The sequence below is a fragment of the Pagrus pagrus genome (assembly GCF_965226575.1).
Source record: "Pagrus pagrus genome assembly, chromosome: 13".
NCBI lineage: Eukaryota > Metazoa > Chordata > Actinopteri > Spariformes > Sparidae > Pagrus > Pagrus pagrus.
In genome coordinates, this window is record NC_140197.1 from 24,051,817 (window position 1) to 24,070,419 (window position 18,603).

General features: G+C 42.3%; 1 protein-coding gene across 1 annotated transcript; it reads right to left on the reverse strand.

Moving 5' to 3' along the window:
• Positions 1-1,486: 1,486 nt before the first annotated feature.
• kcnh4a (potassium voltage-gated channel, subfamily H (eag-related), member 4a) lies at positions 1,487-16,953 on the reverse strand. The gene is made up of 16 exons (XM_084371709.1): positions 16,554-16,953; positions 11,294-11,527; positions 11,088-11,219; positions 10,821-10,954; positions 10,172-10,424; positions 8,344-8,501; positions 7,673-7,880; positions 7,096-7,290; positions 6,808-7,007; positions 4,992-5,241; positions 4,686-4,900; positions 4,515-4,553; positions 3,459-3,826; positions 3,286-3,365; positions 2,996-3,072; positions 1,487-2,490 (listed from the first exon to the last, which is right to left on the reverse strand). Exons 1-16 carry the CDS (start codon positions 16,627-16,629, stop codon positions 1,495-1,497), a joined length of 3,615 nt encoding a protein of 1,204 aa, XP_084227835.1. The 5' UTR covers positions 16,630-16,953; the 3' UTR covers positions 1,487-1,494.
• Positions 16,954-18,603: the final 1,650 nt, after the last annotated feature.

The window sequence follows — 18,603 nt, forward strand, 5'->3', positions numbered from 1 at the left end:
CAAAATACCTTTCAGTTGTTTATTTTACAACTGTGGGATTCAATTATGAACATACACCCCCAAAGAAAAGAGATCAGACTGAAGGAGGTCTCTATGAGTCATTTTAATGAATCCATTACAGGAAAAAAAAAAAAAAAATTTCCAAAATGTAACAGCTAAGCAGACAGTCTAAACATGTTTTGAGTCTGAGAGACATTCACGCTGGCAAAATGACACAATGAAGCATGCGGCCTAGAATAATGTAGATAATAGACTCTTGTGTTTCTAATGAACGTTATGATTCAGGGGGTGTTATAATTTATCTTTTGTACAAAAATAAAGTTTGCTTCTTTCAACCAAGAAACATAACACTTCTTTTTGCTTGTGCGACCCTGTTTGTGTTTAAAGTTACCATGCTAATACAACCGTGTACATCAGAATTACAGCTAACATCTAAGAGCCACAGGGTTACAAAGAGGAGGCCTGTGTGGAGAGTATAACCCTGTTGAGTACACATGCTTGTGTCGGTGAAGTCATAGAGCACCGTCCTCAGTATCTTCCAAAGCTAAAGTAAAGCTCATGTTGTAAACAAAGTCAACCATAAGTGTATGACACACACAGTGAATGTTTTTATACTGTTTGAGAGTCTCATTATGTCCAAAAGTTTTGGAGTTCAGCTGTGAAGGAGGGATGTAAGAAGCACACAGGTGGTGCACAGGCCTCTTACCATGCTGCCATCTCCATTATGTTACTGTGTGTACTCACTGCAGCAGTTCTGGAGGTGCATTGTGAAGGAGTGCTGTATGAAGTATATGATGGACTATGAATGACTTCATGATTATTCTGTAAGTGTTTCCTCCACAAACGAAATGAAAAGAAAAACACTTTAAAACTCAAAATATTGTCAACGCACAATGTGGCAATGCCTCGTCCTCCATCTGGTGAGTGCTCACGTGTTTTTTTGATAGCTGCGATACAAATGTAAAAAAAATAAAATTCAAATAAAACCATCAATAACTGTACAGTTGTAGGTGAATATTCACAAGTATCATATTCAAGTTTGCTCCTCTGAAAGTGTATGATGAGCCGTTTGCTGTTCCACCTGACTCTCACCACTGAGTGGCGCTGCATACCCGTAACTCATAACTTTGCATCTCAAGCCTGGTCATACTGAGCTGGTATAACGGTTTCTGCAAGGAATCTCCCTTGTCTTGCTAAAGCCTTGTAGTCTATCTGATAACAAACAACTGTTTGTTTTTATAAATATCCAAATGATCCAAATATTAAATGCTTAAGAGAGAGTGACTGGTGCACGTCTTGGTGGATATTAATGCACTGGCCCTTTTACAATCTCTGCAGACCAGTAAGCAATCTACAAATTGAAGTTTTATTCAGTGGTGGTGATAGGGTTTCTGCAGAAGATTGCGCATTTTATTTGGTGGAAACTACACTGAAAGTCTTTAAAGGTACAAAGTCATCACTATCATAGAGTAACACAACAAGATACTGAGGTCATCAGTGCAGGATCTGTGTTTCCTCCATGTCCAAGAGAGGTGGCTGAACTTCTACAGTTAAAGTGCTGCTGCTCATACCAAGAAATTCGATATTGTCCGTCGTCTCATGATACAGTGAAGCTCTACGGTCTCTGTCCGTCACCTGCCCCAGCAGAGAACATGCAGGGTCCTGTGTGTGGTGGAGAGGGCTGGATCCTACAGGGTCGTTCAGCCTGGGACCACTGATGGAGCCCTGCTGGCTCTGATTGTGCCCTGTGCACACTGACATGTGGACTCCAGTAGAGTTGAGAGAGCTGAAGGTGGTGTGATACTGCGGCTGGCCAACGGGAGTGACGGAGGAGTGGATGGGTGTTTGGGAGCTGGTCTGATGTGTGGGATCCGAGTTGGTTTGAACACTCAGGGATGGAAGGGAGTACCCAGAATTGACTGTGGAGCATAGAGAGTGAGAGTTGCTCATCGTGGGAATAGATGCATTGTAAGCCACCTGTGGGGTCTGACAAATCCCTGGGAAGCTGCTAAAGGCAGAGCTGCGGGCCAGGAGGGACGGACCTCCTTGAGCATGCGGGTGGGTCATGTAGGGAGAGTTTGGAGTTGTTCTTGAGGTTTGGAAGGTGCCACAAGGGCTCTGCAACCTGTGGGGTGCGGCTCCTTCTCTGTCAGAGCAGCACAGGTGTAAGCAGGATGACATCGGGCTTGAAGAGCGCAGCAAGGTGGGACTTCTACCCTGGGCGGACATCCCACTGCAGCCCCACACATTTCTGGCAGGGTGGCTGATTGCTTCATGATGGAGGTGCAGCCCCGTGGCGATGTTTAAAGGGACATGGGGCTGCCAGTTGCTGGAAGCAGTCACACTAGGACTTGGAGCCATTGGCGAGGTATAGGTATATGAGGAGACAGGAGGCGTATAATGGAGCATGGCCATATGAGACGGCAGGAAATGCATTATGTTGTGAAGCTCCTTGGCCAGGTTGGATACTTCTTGGTTCAAGTTGTTCACCTGGAAGGAAAAACTTTGTTTTAATGATTTGTTAATTTTTAACAGACGGGATGGCTCCTGCCGCCACACAACCATCAACACACACACACCCACGTACACCTCTCATACGACCTTGTTGCAGGACGCCTAATACCAAACATCTGTAGTAAATCTTAGTATTTTGTTACTGAGGTGGCTTGTTCCTGGGGTGAATAAAAGATAAATGAGCCTGTGGTCAAACTTGCCTCGCTGGTGGTGACCACACCATTAAACTACCACAATTCCTGATACAAATCTATCTGACGTGACTCGACGTGGATAATGTTTTTGAAACGTACCCTTACCGCTGGGCTCATATAAGTACAGAACTCAACATAATATATAACAAAGGTAGGCAGAAATCAAACATATTACATATTTAAAGACCACACTAAAAATTGGAGTACTGGCATGTTCATGTTCACAAGTTCATTTAACCCTATTTCCCATTTTAATATTACTATGTTGGATCTAATATTGACCGTACCTCTTTGTTCAGTTTGCTGATGTTCTGTCTCACTTCCTCCGTCTCCAGAAGCAGGTTAGCATTCACCTGGAACCGATCTGAAAAAGGATGAAACATAAGGAAATACGGTTGAATATAGAGAAATAAATGTATAAAAGTGTCACAAATCTGATATTTTCCTATGCTTTTTCAACCTTGCATGACTTAGAGTTCAGCACTTGTTCCTGAAAAGGGTTTTTAATCAAGATGTTTGCTGTTCCCAATCCAATGTAGTTCACAATCATCCACTGTACCGCTCAGAGGGACTTTACCTGTTACATTAGTCTTTGTCTCGCTCTGCTCTACATTAAATTGAAATGCTTGACTGTTGTCCTCAATTCCATCCACGACCCTAGAAGAGACACAAATCAGTGTTACATAATTTTTAAATAGACGCAAACAGATTCTGCATCATATTTAGGGTAAAGCAGGATGAACAGCTTACCTGGGGCTGAGGTTCAGGGGACTGACACAAGGTAAGGATGGCATGAGTAATCTGGCAGGCCGATGATTGAAACCTGGGTCACTGGGGAGCCTGGGTAAAGGAGACAGACACTGCTCCTCATTGGCGAATGGATGAGGAGAGGGGCTGCATCCTTGACCGTCCTGAACAGGTGATCGACAGAGGCGGAGCGCGTTGATGTGGCGGAACTCCTCTCCTATCAGGGTGCTGAGGCACGGCTGGCGAACAGGGCTGCCCACTCCGTGTAACAGAGGCACTCTCCTCTGCTGAGAGTGTCTCATGTCTTCTCCATTTTCTTCATCATCTGCCTCGATTATAAAGGGTAGTTTATGGTCCATAGAAGCATGAGCCTGAGGAGGTAATGGAAAAAGATGTTTTTCTTTGATTTGGGGAAATACAGAAGCCCTGAGAGGCAAGGGTCAGGTGGAAAAAAAGTTTTGCCAGGATTATTTTTTGAAGGTTTTCTTTTCTTCTGACTGTAAAGGTTTATTTTTGATTTGGTCAAGATCAGTTTTCTAAAAAATATATTTTGTAATACTCCCTGCACACTAAACAGAAGACATGTCAGTAATCTAACATGGCTTGACAACACACAACATACAGTAGGTACCTTGTTTTTAGTGTGCATGGAAAAAATTAAACTCCTGGAAAAAAAGATAAATGCTTTTAGTCTTATTTAGAACAAGGGGTCAAAGTGCACTTCAGCCTCCTGTGGCCAAAATGTTATTACAAACACATGCCAAAACTTTTACAGATTAAAAAATGCACTTAAAAAAAATGATCCTGGCAAAAGAAATAAAAAAATACACCATCCAAAACTTTTTACAGATTTAAAAAAAAAAGGAAACTGATTTTTTTTCCCGCCCTCACTTGCCTCTCTGGCCTTCCTTAAACCTGAATTAATGAATGCAGGGAAGCCTATCCATATGAATACTGGCACATTTACAAAACCAGTTTCAGAAAAGCGACTAATTCCCTATGATGTAAATACAGATTGTGCTGAAAGTGATATGTAATCACCTCAGGGAACACACATACCTGAGACAGCCTGGAGCACCATGGGAACTTCTTCACTCCCTGGAGATATTGAAGCCGAAATGAACAAGAGATTACACACATATTCTATATTTGGTGGCGAAGTGAAGGTATGTTGCTGCTAATGAGCAGGATAATTTAATTTCTGTGTGTCTGTGAGAGCAAATGTCTTACATCAGCTTCACTGCCCTCTCTCAAGTTATAGGTGAGGTTGTGATGGATGTCGGAGCTGAACCGGCTGCCGTACTCTGGGTACAGCTCGAGGACCTCCCTCAAGGCCCTCACACTGATGTACTGCAAGTCACAGTAGGTCAGCGCCTTCACATCTGCATTTGTCTTGATCACCTGGCCATGATCCGGGAGGTCAGCTCCAATAAGATCACCTTTGCCTGTGGGGGGTTTCAGTTAAAACAGAGGAGTTACAACAAGGTGTGCAACAGCTGAAAGTAAGGAAATGTTTCCTATTTGTAGCACACTGACCAAGGATGGCCTGGACCATGCCATCTTTAAGAACCTCCAGGGAACCCGAGCAGACAAAATAGTTTGCCTGTAGAGCATCTCCATGACGTATAAGGTATTCCCCTGGCGCACAGAAGGATGTCTTGATGTGCAGGGAGAGGGAGCGCAGACACCCTCTGCTGGCTCGCTCAAACACTGGCAGCTGCAGGATGTCTTTGTTAAGGTGCATGGCGATGTCAGCCCGCAGTTCATCTGGGAAGTCATGCAGGAGCTAAGAGAGAGGTCAAGAAAAAAATAAGTCTTCACCACTGAAATACATTTGATAGAGAAATGAATCTGCCCTCACCTCTCTGAGTCATAGTATTGTCTCTTTTTACTGATTTAGAGCAGCAGTTTTAAAACTTAAAAAAGCAGCAGAACATCTTAGTGACTGAGGGCTGCTGTCATGATTTGATTGTGATTTTAAACACTGTATCCATATCTAAGCACTGTTAGGGAATACTTTTAGTTTAACGAAATGTGAAAATGTCACTTATTGAGTAAAACACACTGCCCGCATTGAAAAAGCAGCATGTCAGTTGGGACAACAGCAACAGCCTGAGTCATCTGCCTGGATCTGGTCAGTACTGCTACATGTATGCGCTCAGAAGCATTTTAATAGCATGTATAGCCTATACACAATACAATAGTACAATACAATACAATCAATGCAGTTTTAGTAGGAGGAAAATACTGCAGCATCTGTGCTGTCAAACTGATGTATGACAGATTGTTAAAAAACATGGCTGAGAGACATCTGTTAAAAACATGGTGCAGGAATTTAAGCTACTTTTCAGCTCATAGTGTCGGTTGTTCAGTCCACACACGTTTTAAGCCAAACCGCAACGTTTCCCTAAAGCTAACCAATTGCAACTGTACGACAAAGGTCCCAGGTCCGGTATGCTTGTAGCTGGTACGTTGTGACAGTCATTGGAGTTCACCTATTCAGTCGTTTAGCTTATGAGGATGTGTTGAAGTTTCAGATATTGTAGTTAGGAGGGATGTAAATACATCAGGTGCCTGGAAAAACAGTGAGACACTCATGTTTCCCTAATTAAGGAAAGAAAAAAATCACTTGGCGCTCCTTTAAAGTACTTAAAGACAGAAGATTTTAATTCTCAAGACTTCTCCTCGGAAGTAGACATTTTTCCTTGAGTTACTGCCACTTTTACAGCCTAAAGGATCATTTTAATACTTTAATACCCACTGCTGCTAAATACAAGACCAGAACAAAGTAGAGATTGCGGTTTCACAGGTCGATGCACTCACATGATGTGCCAAGCTGCTCAGTAAAAACAGACACGAGGTGTTAAAGCCACCACGCTCTCAGAAACCAGCAGCTATGTCTGTTACCTTCAACAGCGAATTAATTATCTACAGATGGTGGTGGTGAGGGTGTTAATGAGCATTCTCTCTATTTCAACTCCTACTCTTGTAATTACAGGGAACTTCTCCTAGATCGGTCCTGGCATTGTTACTGAAGATCTATTTGCAACAATGTGACGTCTACTTAAGGAAATAGAATGAGACTCCAGAGAGTTTGAGGTGACCCACATTTTTAGGATGACATTTATGAATGTAGGATCTAGCACCCACACAGTCTGTACTTTTCTGCACAAAAAAAGATATTTCTGCAGCCCACACACTGGACAAATCACATACTGTAAAGTCACTTATTGAAAGGAGATTCACCTAACAGAAAAAGTTTTTATATATATATAAAAATAAAAAATATTCAGAGGTATCACAGCCAAACTGAGCCAGGAGAACACTTCAAAATCTGTGATTCCTCACCCACCTCGTTGGCGTTGATGCCGTTGTTGACTGACCAAGTGGCCTGAAAGTACTCCAGCATCCTCTGCTTCAGCTGCTGAGGTAGCCGATGCACACGGATGAAATCCTTGAGATCCTTCATCCGGGTGTGGTAGAGGGAGCGGCGCGAGTACATGCGCTGGATGATGGCTGTCACGTTACCAAAGACCACTGCGTGCATCAGGGCTGGAGGTGGGAGAGCGAGTAAGATTGTGATATCCTCAGATCATTTCTCAAAATTCTGGGAGTTTTCTGTGAACCACAATAAACTCACCACCCATGAGCATAATGCAGATGGAGAAGATTTTCTCAGCATCTGTGTTGGCACACACGTTGCCAAATCCAACGCTGGTGAGACTGCTGAGGGTGAAGTAGAGGGACGCAATGTAGGCGCTGGGCATGGAGGGCCCCCCCATGGTGCTGTTGATGTACGGGGTCTCCAGACGCTTTCCCAGCTCCTGAAGCCAGCCTGGGGAACGAGGTTAGATGATGGTTGTGTAAGAGTGATGTGGGTGTCTAAGGTGACTAATCATTGATTTTATTTTTTCTTTGTGTCCGCCTCAATGGACGACCCTTTCTCCTTTGGCAAGTGATATAATGGGTAATGGGTGATATAATGTAGACTGATATAATTCATTACTGGTGATATAATGGAATTACGCTGTGAACTAGACTTCCTCTGTACTGAGAGGAGACGAGCTAGAGGTTGAAAGGATGCTGAAGCATTCAGGCATTCAAGCATGACCCACAGTCCTGGCCCTTTGGGATTGCAGTGAGAGACTATAAAAAATGCCACAGGACAGCTTAATGAGTGAGGATGAACATTATACTCTTGATTCAGCGGTGCTCACCTATGTCCCAGGTTACGGGGTCACTGCTTTCGATCTCCTTGCGTCCGATGACGTACCAGACACAAGCCATCCAGTGAGCCAGCAGAGCAAACACAGACATGAGCAGGGTCAGGACCACAGCGCTGTACTGGGAGTAGCGGTCCAGTTTCTGTAACAGGCGCAGCAGACGTAGAAGCCGAACCGTCTTCAACAGGTGCACCAGCGAGGTCTAGAAAAGATCAGCAGAACATTCAAACTTGTGGGTTTGGTGTTATATAATATTATATTTAGATGGATTTATCTGTAAAACCTGTGGCCCTCTTTTTGTCTTTTGATTCAATTGTCTCTATTGAGAAGCACTTGTTCTGAATTTAGAAGAAGGAAAGTTTTTAACGAGCGCTAGATTCAACAAACCAAGGCCGGCGTTAGAGAGATGTCTTTGTGAGTCAGCTGAGGCCTGTGGCAAAGTAAGTCTAATCCATGAGAAGTACTAGTGTTCATCTGGAGGATAAAACTGAAGCGAGCGGGCAAACAAGGATGCTCAGTGAAGTGGTTGAATGTGGAGGGATAATCATCTCCAGTCTGATGCTCTGAGGACATAACACGACTAAAACATTGGCTGGTCTTAAAGTTGGCCAGGAAAGTGAAAGACCTTGAGTGCTTAGTGAACTCTAAGTAAACAGTAATCTTACCACTGTGATGTTGAAAGCGTAGAGAAGGTCAAACGGCAAAGCTGCGATCAGATCCACAAAGAACCAGGTGGTGCAGTAATGGAGGTAAATGGATCGGGCGTCGTACACCACCTGACCTGACTGACTGACGTAGGTGGTGCGGAAATTCAGGATGATGTCTGAAAAGGAGCAGGAGCAACGGAAATTCGTCACAAAACAGAAATAATACATAAAAAGAAAAAAGAAAAAGCATGATTGAAACTGGGGAGTTTACTCAGACTAATTATAATAACTGATACAGAAATTAATTATCTTCAGAATTATAAAATAGGTGATTAATTTGCAGCTCAACTGGGAAAAGAGTAACAAATAAGTAAGAAGTATAAATTGTAATACGCCTCATATAGTTTCCTGATTTTACATTAATAGCTGCAGTAGCTATTAAAGGTGTAATATCTAAGAACTGGCTACCTGTCAGAGTAACCGCTAACTGCTGCCTTATCTAGTTAGCTCAGTTAGCCGTGTAGCTAGTGACTCAGACCAGGAGCTTGGGGATCAGGGGGGTTTAAGTGTTTCCAACACTAGCACAGGATCTTTGGACTGCGACGGGTTGGGGCTAGCTGGTTAGCGTACTAACTTCAGTAGATATCTCTCCAACACATCATCATAATGTCAAAACTGCCATTTATTCACATTCTGTTTATTATTATCCCTACATATTGCACCTTTAAGGAAGTGAATATTGAAAAACATACGTTTTAAAAACCCTCCTATTGATATTGGAGGCCAAATAAAAGTATCTGAAAGTATTTTTTAATATTGTAAGACTTTTATTTTGAGGAAAAAACTCTTTCTAGCACTTCACTGAGCATTAGAAACACACTAAATTGCAGCCAGGAATAACGACGTTAGCAATTTATCCAACATATTCCTGAAATTGTTTAATATTTCCCTGGCATTGCATGTAACCTTCACTTGCAAAGACATTGAGATTGGATGGAGCGTGTACGTGAACTGAAATGAAACTGGTTCAGGAACAAGCATCCATCACGAAGCCTCCGCTCTTCATTGAAACTTGCCCTAAAAATAATTTACTTTCACACAGAGGCAGCCTGTGAAACCAGGTGAGTTAATTTTGAGCACGAGTGTCACTGTCTGTCCCCAGACAAACCTGTTGAGTGTGAGGAAGTCAGCCTCATGACAGATGTGCTATCACACTTCCTTCGGAGGGAAAGTGGGACAAAGTGAGAGAAATCTAATTATGATCGGTAACCTGGGGCAACAGAGACACGCTGCGTGGGCGAGGAAAGGTGGGAGGTGTGGTTATGTTTAAGCCATCGCCAGGGAAACAGCTGCAGCTGCACTTGGAAAAACTATATTTGCTCTTAATTTAAAGTGAACATTGTTGTCTCTTCATAACGCCACTCAAGATGCTTCACCATAAAGGTCAGGTCTGCTGGTGTGCAGCCTGCAATCATTGTAGGAGATGTTACTTTAAAATTATATGGGTACAAACTACTAATTATCTGACTGACAGAAGAATACAATCGCCTACTATCTAGAGGCAGCCTTTTGTTCACTGAAGTTGTTTACAAGTTGGTGTTCAAATTCCTTTTTTATCATTGAAAATAATGTTGTTGTTTTTTGCAAGGTCAAAAAGTGCAAAATGACACGACTACAAACATTTTATGATAACGTGTATTAAAAGGGCAGCACCCCAAAAATCAAAAATGCATATTTTTCCTCTTAGCTGTAGCTGTAGCGCTTGGCTTGCAGGGCTGGAAGCGCCAAAATATATTTTTGATTTTGGGTCGAACTGTCCCTTTAATCAAATACAAATACATCATACCAAGAATGAAGAGCATCTCCACTGCTATGTCACTGCCTATAGTGCTGCGACTGACAAACGAGTGATGGTCGCTGCCCTCGTCAGGACTGACAAAGCAGATGTCGTAGGGCACGGCGACGGCGACGTAAAAGGTCGCCAGCAGAATAAGCCAGTCCCAGAGGGCCTTGGAGATGCTGTAGTGAAGCAGGATGAAACGTGACTTCTTCACGGCCGCAACCTTGTACTCAGGTAGAGACGGTTTCTGGAACACACTCTGAAAAGGCAGCACACATAAAAGTCACATAAAGGATCCTGAGAGCAACGTGAGCAATTGAGGAGAGAGGACACTAATATTACAAATGTACTAATCTGATGCTGGGCCTGAACCTTGAACGCTGGCGTACAATGAATTCTTTGGATAAATGAAACCAAATTTTAAAAAAATAATGAAAAAGGACAAAGAATGTGATTTTCTTCAGTGCCTACTGAGGTGGTGCTCACATGCAGTTATTAGCTCAGCACGAGAGAACGGTTAGCCAGGAAGCCTGATTATAATCATCCGCTGCCATCATCATCGTAAACATGAGATTTTCCACACATTTCGAATAGACTTGAATTGATTTAAACATATTTATATATATCATTTATTCAGCAGGGGTTTTACACTCACATCGGCCAGTTTTCTCTTGCCCCTCTTGGAAAACAGGTTGGTCATCTGTTGCAGAATAGTCCTCCCCCTCGCTCGGGCTTGGGAAAAGTGCGATCGATGGCTTTTCCTGCTCTGATGAGCAGTTTCTGACATACCTGTGAGCAAAAATAATTACACTCACAGAATTAAAGGCAGATCCCGTCTTAGCCTCCGGTCTTTGTAAACGAATGTGTGGCACGACATTTTGAAGATGAAACTGAAGTAGGACAAATAACAGCCAGGCCTCACCGTCTCCTTGGCTGTAGTGGTGGCTCTTCCCGTATGATTCACTGATGTCTTTGAAGGATAAGAGGAACAGCACCACCTCACCTTTCTCATTTTTAATTGGCACGATATCCAGGAGGCACCAAAATGGATTTCCTGCAGATATTGGACAAAGTATTACGCTTACATCTGAATCAAGATCTGCGTGATCACATGAAGACAATCCTTACCATTTTTCCTATAGAAGCAGACCTCTCCCTGGTACTCCTGCTGGCCCTCCAGGGCTTTGTCCACCTGTTGGATTACACTCTCACTGGTTTCGGCTCCGTGGAGGAAGCCGCAGGTACACGTTTTCTGCATCACCTCATTCCGAACGAAGCCGGTCAGCTCACAAAACCCGTCGGAGCAGTACACGATGGGGTGGCCATAACGACCCTGAGCATTTCCCAGGAGGAAGTTACTGTCTGCGAGGGAAATAAAAAAAGTTGGAGGTAAAGCTGCCGTGTGACCTGGAGAAATAATGGAACAACAGGGAATATTTTGTGGTTTTCAAACTGCACAGACAGCAGCTCTGAGAGTGTAACGCTCAGAGGAGGCGGCCAGGCTCTTTGGTTGACTTTTCTCTTTCCTTACCTCTCCAGATTTGATTCATTTGTTGAGGCACCAAAAGAGATAAACAACTGTTTTTTTTTCTTTATCTGAGACTTTCTATTTGCTCTCAGCTCAGAGCCCTGAAATAGTCTAGTCTACATCAGAGAGGGCTTTGAAGTAAGCTGCTGGTGTGTATGAAGTCTGAAGGATATATGCAGGGTCCCAGCTGGCTCCATGGGAGACCAGCGAGGCTTTAGCCCTTAATTAGCATGTGGAGCGTGGTCGCATCCTGCCACTGGTTGTGCAATTGATTTAGTATTTACACAGCCACACACACACACACACACAAACACACATATTCAAATGTTGATTCATGGGTTAGGGTAAGGGTTAGGCATAACCCTAACCCCTTCACTTTTGGGGACTTTATATAGATTCATGTTCATTCCCTGGAGACTTGCCCATAACCGTTACCTTAACCTTAACCACTGACCCACAAATCAGCTTTTTCAAACTTTGTTTTCTTAAGATAGTGATCAATAATTAACTTTGGATCTTGAGGAACAGCATTACACCAGATTGCGCCTCCGGCCGCACTCATGTCAGTTAGCTAGTTTGAATTATGTTGCCTCTTGCTGATAAATCGACATTTGCTCATATTTAAGTGAAAAGCTGTTATTTATACCGCAGAGTGGTTCCTTCTTTCTGCAGTAGGTTACACACAGTAAACCACATGAACCTTCTAACAAAGCTTAGAAGCATATTTTAACCAAAACTTTAACATTCAGATATTACATAACAGTACTTGCTCCCACTAGGCAAGAGACAGACTGCTTCTGTGTGTCAGGGATGCTTTAATGCCAGAGAAATAATGGAGGACACGAAGAGCTTTGTAAAATCACTTAAAACAGAGAAGAAACAAAAAAACCTTGTTTGAAAAAAAAAAAAAATCTCCATTAACATTGTTACTAACTGCTGGAAGGTCATTTCAGGGCATTAAGTGTGGGCGGTGAGGCAGAAGAAAATAATCATGAATCTGCAATTCGACAAAGCGCTGAAGTTCAGCTGCAAGATGCTGTTTGTCTCTTTAGTTATCAGACAGTAAAATGGGCTGAGTTAATCCATTTTTCACAAGATGCAGAATGATTTGTGTAAAATAAATGATACGGGGTCATGCACTGGGGTTTATCGTAAAGACATGGCTTTCATTAGTCTGCACACAGCCCTATATCCCTTCAATATTTAGACAGAGCCAACTGAACGGTGTCTTCTTTCAATTTCATTCAGTTGCTCTCTGGATGCAGGTGGATTAAATTTCAAATAACCATCTTTGTTTGACTATGCGGCAAGAACACTACAGTATAGTGATGACAGAGCTGCAAAAGACAACACCGAGCACCTGCACTGAGCCAGTTTTAATGAGACTGATCATTTGTTTCCTCCCTTAAACCTCAGAGCGTTAAACACACACTGATAATGCCACTTTATTCAGATGCATGCAGTTATAGATTCACCTGATGATCCTTATTTGTGATGTTTATACAAAGAAATATTCACAGCATTGAGGGGCCGTCGACAAGTGTTTGTTCCAGAGGAAAAAAAAGACATGCGTTTAGTGATGTGTGATTATTTTCTGCCCGATAAGTGTGCACTAAATCCAGCAAGAACCTAAATTATTATCTACTGTATCTATGCTTGTGTTGCCATAGCAATCTGTGTAGGAAAAAATAAAACATATGGCAACCCTGCAATTTGCATCGAGGGGGGGGTTACCAAGACACCGTGCCCTCTGGATCTCAGATGTAGCCAGTAAAGTGTGTGCAGTATTATCCTCACTCTGATTCATACTTCATTCTGCATTTAGCAGACCTGAATGACTCTGATTGCTAAAGTGCTAACAACCTGAATGACGACGACGAAGATGAAATGGCTAAAACTGAGGTGCAGATTTTCTCCAATTACCTGATCACCTGCACATGCCAATTATCAATATTGTGCAAATTAGTCAGATTCTTGTCTCTCAGCTGTCGCCTGCAGGAGCAGAGGCACACTCGGTGGGATCCGTTACCGCCAGTTGTCAGGTCCTGTCTCTAAAATAAAGTCTTTCCGCCACATCTTTCCTCTCCCTCAGCCTGTTTCTATGGCTTCGTATTATTCAGAAGAACTGACAGCCATCGCAGCCTGCTGGCCAGAGAACTGTGCATCAGTGATTTCTTGTCAGTAAATGCTCATATCCAAGCGTAGATAGAAAATCAGTGCATGTTGCGATTGATTATGCAACAAAAGAACTGTAATTTCTTAGTCAAGCGAATCATTTTTTTATCATTGTTACATTTCCAATTCTGCTGGGCGTGCTCCTAATGTTTCCTTTCACTTAAACTGCAGTCACTCAAGTGCAGTGATTCTCATCACTAATTATCCATGACAGCACTTATGAGGAGGAGAGAAATACAATCCCAACACCTACCTATGCAATTAGCAGAAGAGACTGTCGACAAGGAGGGGAAAAAAGCTACAGCTCTCTGTTACTGGTACTGTACTGACTGTGTAAGACCTCTGATGATACTTGAATGGCTTTTGACTAAATACATAATTCATTTTAATTAATTGCCCTGCTCACACAGGGTCACGCTGCATTCCCCTGAACCCTGTTTCACTCCACAATTGCACCACACATTTGTATTACAGTGTTTTCTTCTGCACTGAGACGTGAATTGAAATAGACTTTCGGGCTCTGCAGTTATCAGCTTCTCCTTCACACAAAGATGTCCTCACACAGAAAAGGCTTTCAATTCAAACTGAGTGAGATTCAAGGCAGTTCTTTGATTGAATAGTGCTCGGCTCTGCAGCCATCTCTTTGTCAGTTGGCCCCTTCACCTCCCACTCAGCTGCTCGGTCAATCCGCACACAGTGGCAGCTAAGATTGAGAAACTGCCAGTGTGTACGTGCATACGATGTGTGTGTGTGTGTCTCACGGAGGGAACGGACGATCTGTTTGTCAGACGGAGAGAGTGTCATCACACTGAATTTGTTAAGTTGTAAATTACATGCGAGGTCTGACCCGTAAATACACTCTCACACCTTCCATCGTGTTCTGGAAAGAGCTGTCCAGTGCCTGCTGAAGACTTTCTACATCTGAGGCATAATGAGCACTAACTAACTTGGGCTGGTAGAACAAACCTTAAACCAGCAGTCATGAACAGTCCTTCCTGTTAGGCTCAATTTTAATATCCCAATAGCACAGACTAACATAGTTCCTGTGTGTGAGGTCTCCAAGTGCGTATCCAAGTGCATCTGCTACATCAAATGCAGCAAGCTTTGCACACTTTGGAGACTCCAAACAGGGAAATAATGTGATGTTGGCAACACATTTGTGATGATATTGAAAGTCCTGCTGTGCTTTTTTTTCCTATACAAAATCTTACATATTATTATTTTTAGTACAATATCTGTGGAATTGTCATTCTTGGTCATATCTGCATGTGATAGAAGTGTACTTATCTTTCTTATTAATATTTTTAGCCCATTTTTCTATTATTCTATTTTATCTTGTTTTTTTCATTTATTATCTCTCATTGAATCACTGTTTTATTCCATCTGCTTGAGCTGCTGTAACAGGCAAATTCCCCCGTTGAGGGATCAATAAAGTCTTATCTTGTCTTATCTTATCCTATCTTGTCTTGTCTTGTCTTGTCAGTTCTCAGCAATCGGCTATCTTACAAATCGGACCTTTACATTTCTTGTGGTTGCACAGTGTTTAATTAGTTTTTTAGTCATAGTATTTAGTACAATTCTGTCATTTTTCTTTCTGGAGTCACATATTTAATAAATGAGTGACACTACTGAAAGAGATCTGATGCTGATTGGGACGTCTATTTTCAGCAGCAACAGTACAAGCCAATTTTCAACAAAATATCAACACCTCCGTTGCTTCGTTTGGACCTTGCATTTTGTTGCACCTCTCCTGCGACCATAACACCTTAGCACAAAAACACCAAAAGGATGTACGAAGCAAAAATCGATATCAGATATATACCAGCACATTTTGCGATAGTCCACAAAAAAAGAACCATAAAAAGTTTAATATGTAAGAAAAATACGTGAGAAACATTGTAAACCTGCTGAAAGCATACTCAGGTAAGTGTGTGGATACATTTTCATTCCTTTTTTTCAATTTGAAACGACAGACAAAGACAAAAAACAGTAAGCTCTACAGCTTTTCATATTGCTGAAGAATACTATTGACATTTCTTTGTTGGCTCATTTTATAGAAAGACCTTGAATGCAGAAAAAAACCCCACACAGATCTCAACAGTGGAACATCCTAATAAGCAGCACTATGGCTCAACAAGTGGCTCTTCAGTTCCTCTGTATCATCCTAGACAGAACTGTCCGTCTCAATTTCTAGTTCTGGTTCACTGTCACATAATAATCTTATAACTGGACCTCACTACTGATGGACACACTTGTTGACAGCAGTGTTTTTTAGTGCCAGTCACAATCCTAAAGTGGGTTACATAAATGCCAAAGGCTAAAATCCTAAAAGCTGCAGTAGGCTTGGCTGGTGGAGCTGCAGCTTCACAACTGAGATTCATTTATTGGCTGGAATCTTGATTTTAATTGAATAATGTGAATCTCTGAAGGAGAAGTATGAAACACAATGACTGCACTATTTTCACGATACAGTTCGCCAAAAGAACAAAATGTGTGCACAACCGAAAAGGATTTACTGAATGTTTTTCTTTCCCAAAAACTACATTTAAATTGTAGTCCAAGAATACTGCCAAGTGACACGTGCAGTGTAATAATTATTTTCTTTGACAATTCTTAAAAGCACTCCCAAGAAACAAAAACTGTAGAGAGAAATGAATGAAAATCTCCTCTCCATAATATACTTACGAGTGCCATCGAAGTGGTTTGCGATGGTCTCCAAGAAGGTGTTCTGTGGGGCGAGGAGGCCCTTCATCACAGGCATCTTGTACCGGATTAAGAGAAGGCTGCGGACTCTCAGACAACAGTTTCCATCAGTTGACTCCCCAAAGAGGATCGGAAAGAAAACCACGGCCCCTCTCCTCACGCTGTAACTCCACAATTTTCTAAAGAAGTCCTGGTTGTTTTCTGCTCTATGCTGTCGAAAGGAAACCACCTACTTGCGCCCTACAGAAATCTACAGCAGAGAGCTCGGAGGTGTTGCAGCGCTCTAAAGCTTCTCCCTCAGTGTGAAGATTTCAGCTTCAGTTGCGCATCCCTGTGCTCTCAGCACTGCTCCAGTATCACAGTGAAGCCTCGGCTTCCCTTCAGTCGGTCTGACTCCCCTCACCATGGTTAGTGCCATATCAGAGTCCCCTGCCTCTCTCTCTCCCTCCCTCCCTCTGTCTCTCAAAGAAGAGCCTGAACCATCCCGCTTTCCTGCACATTGTGTGTTTGTTAGTTATCTCTCTTACCTTCTCTCTCTTTCTCATATAAAACCTGCATCCTCCTACTTCTCGCTCCCCAGAGAAGTTATTAGGCATCTCTTTCTTTCTTTCTCCATCTGCTCTCCCTTTCTCTTTCTCTCCACCTCTCCATCATTTCTAAACCTGGACATGCTGCTCTGTTCTGTTGCTCAAATTGTAGACCATTAAACTGTTGTACACAAAGAGCTCATCCTGTACAATGTAAATACTGAGAAACACAAAAAAGAGAGCCTTGTTATGTGTCGCCTGCTTTGGATTTTCTTTTTGTTAGACTTTTATGTAAAGATGAATCATGCTCCTTTATGGACATATGGAGGTCAGAGGTCAGGTTTAAAAAAGAGCAGAACAGGATGATGATTCACGGTCTGTCTCAAGGACACAAAAGTTCCTCGACTGCTAAGCTTGATGTTGTCAGCAGCTTGGAGGATCTATCAGCTGGCTGTCTGAATCCCCATATGTATTTCACATTTCCTTTGCTACCTATACTGTGCATAAATAAACACCCACACACACACACACACACACACACAGCTGCGGTGTAAGCTTACATGTATACACACAAAGATACTGATGGCATTTCTAAACAAAAACACACGTCTTTGTGTAGCATCCTTCATAACTTCCCCTTTCCTCGAGTTTCCATACGGACGAGTGAAGCTGCTGTGCACAATCACACACCCACTGAGACCTGACATTTCATTAATGCAAAGCTCATTATAATCATATCCATGAAGGACCTATTAAAACCAATGATAGCTTTCATATCATAAGTTATTTTAGTTTGGACTGTTTGCAAAAAGACGTTTCAGTTATATACTGATACACAAGAGGCATTTCGGCAGATGAAATGCACTTTTAAGGCCAACATGAGCATTAAACTAATTATTATGGTAAAATAACCACAATAAAACATTTTGCTGAGCGCTCCGCAGTGTATCAAATGAGCTTCAGGTGCCTCAAAACTGAGAACGCAGGCAGACAGCTGTGGAAAACAATCTGGCTCCCCTTTATTTGTATGCACGGCAGTTACAATCTGGACTGTGTAAGATAAAATGATTTCTGTTCTCACAGGAGCAACAAAACAATAAAATGTCCTCAAGAATAAAAAAACAAAAGATTTGTCAATGTGAGTATCATGTAGCCTATTCTGTATGTGTTTGCATAGCTTACTGTTGGCCCAAGAGGCCCAGGAAGTGACAGTAAGCACTGAAGTTGTTGATTATTTTAGAATGTGAACAGAAAACCCAAAAGCATCATTCAGCATCATAAAGCACCTTCTCGTCAAAGAAAGACTTCACACAGCAAAGGTCAGTGCTACGTAACGAGGAGTGGGACTTTGGGTCAAGTCAGTTAACAAATGGTGGAAAAGAAATCTGATAACATCCGATATTTGTAGTTTTCTAGTAAAAAAAAAACATTTCTGGAGCTTCACTGCAAAACAGTGTTGCAGCATTCTCCTAAACAGATGAAATAGATGGGGACTCGTTTTAAAA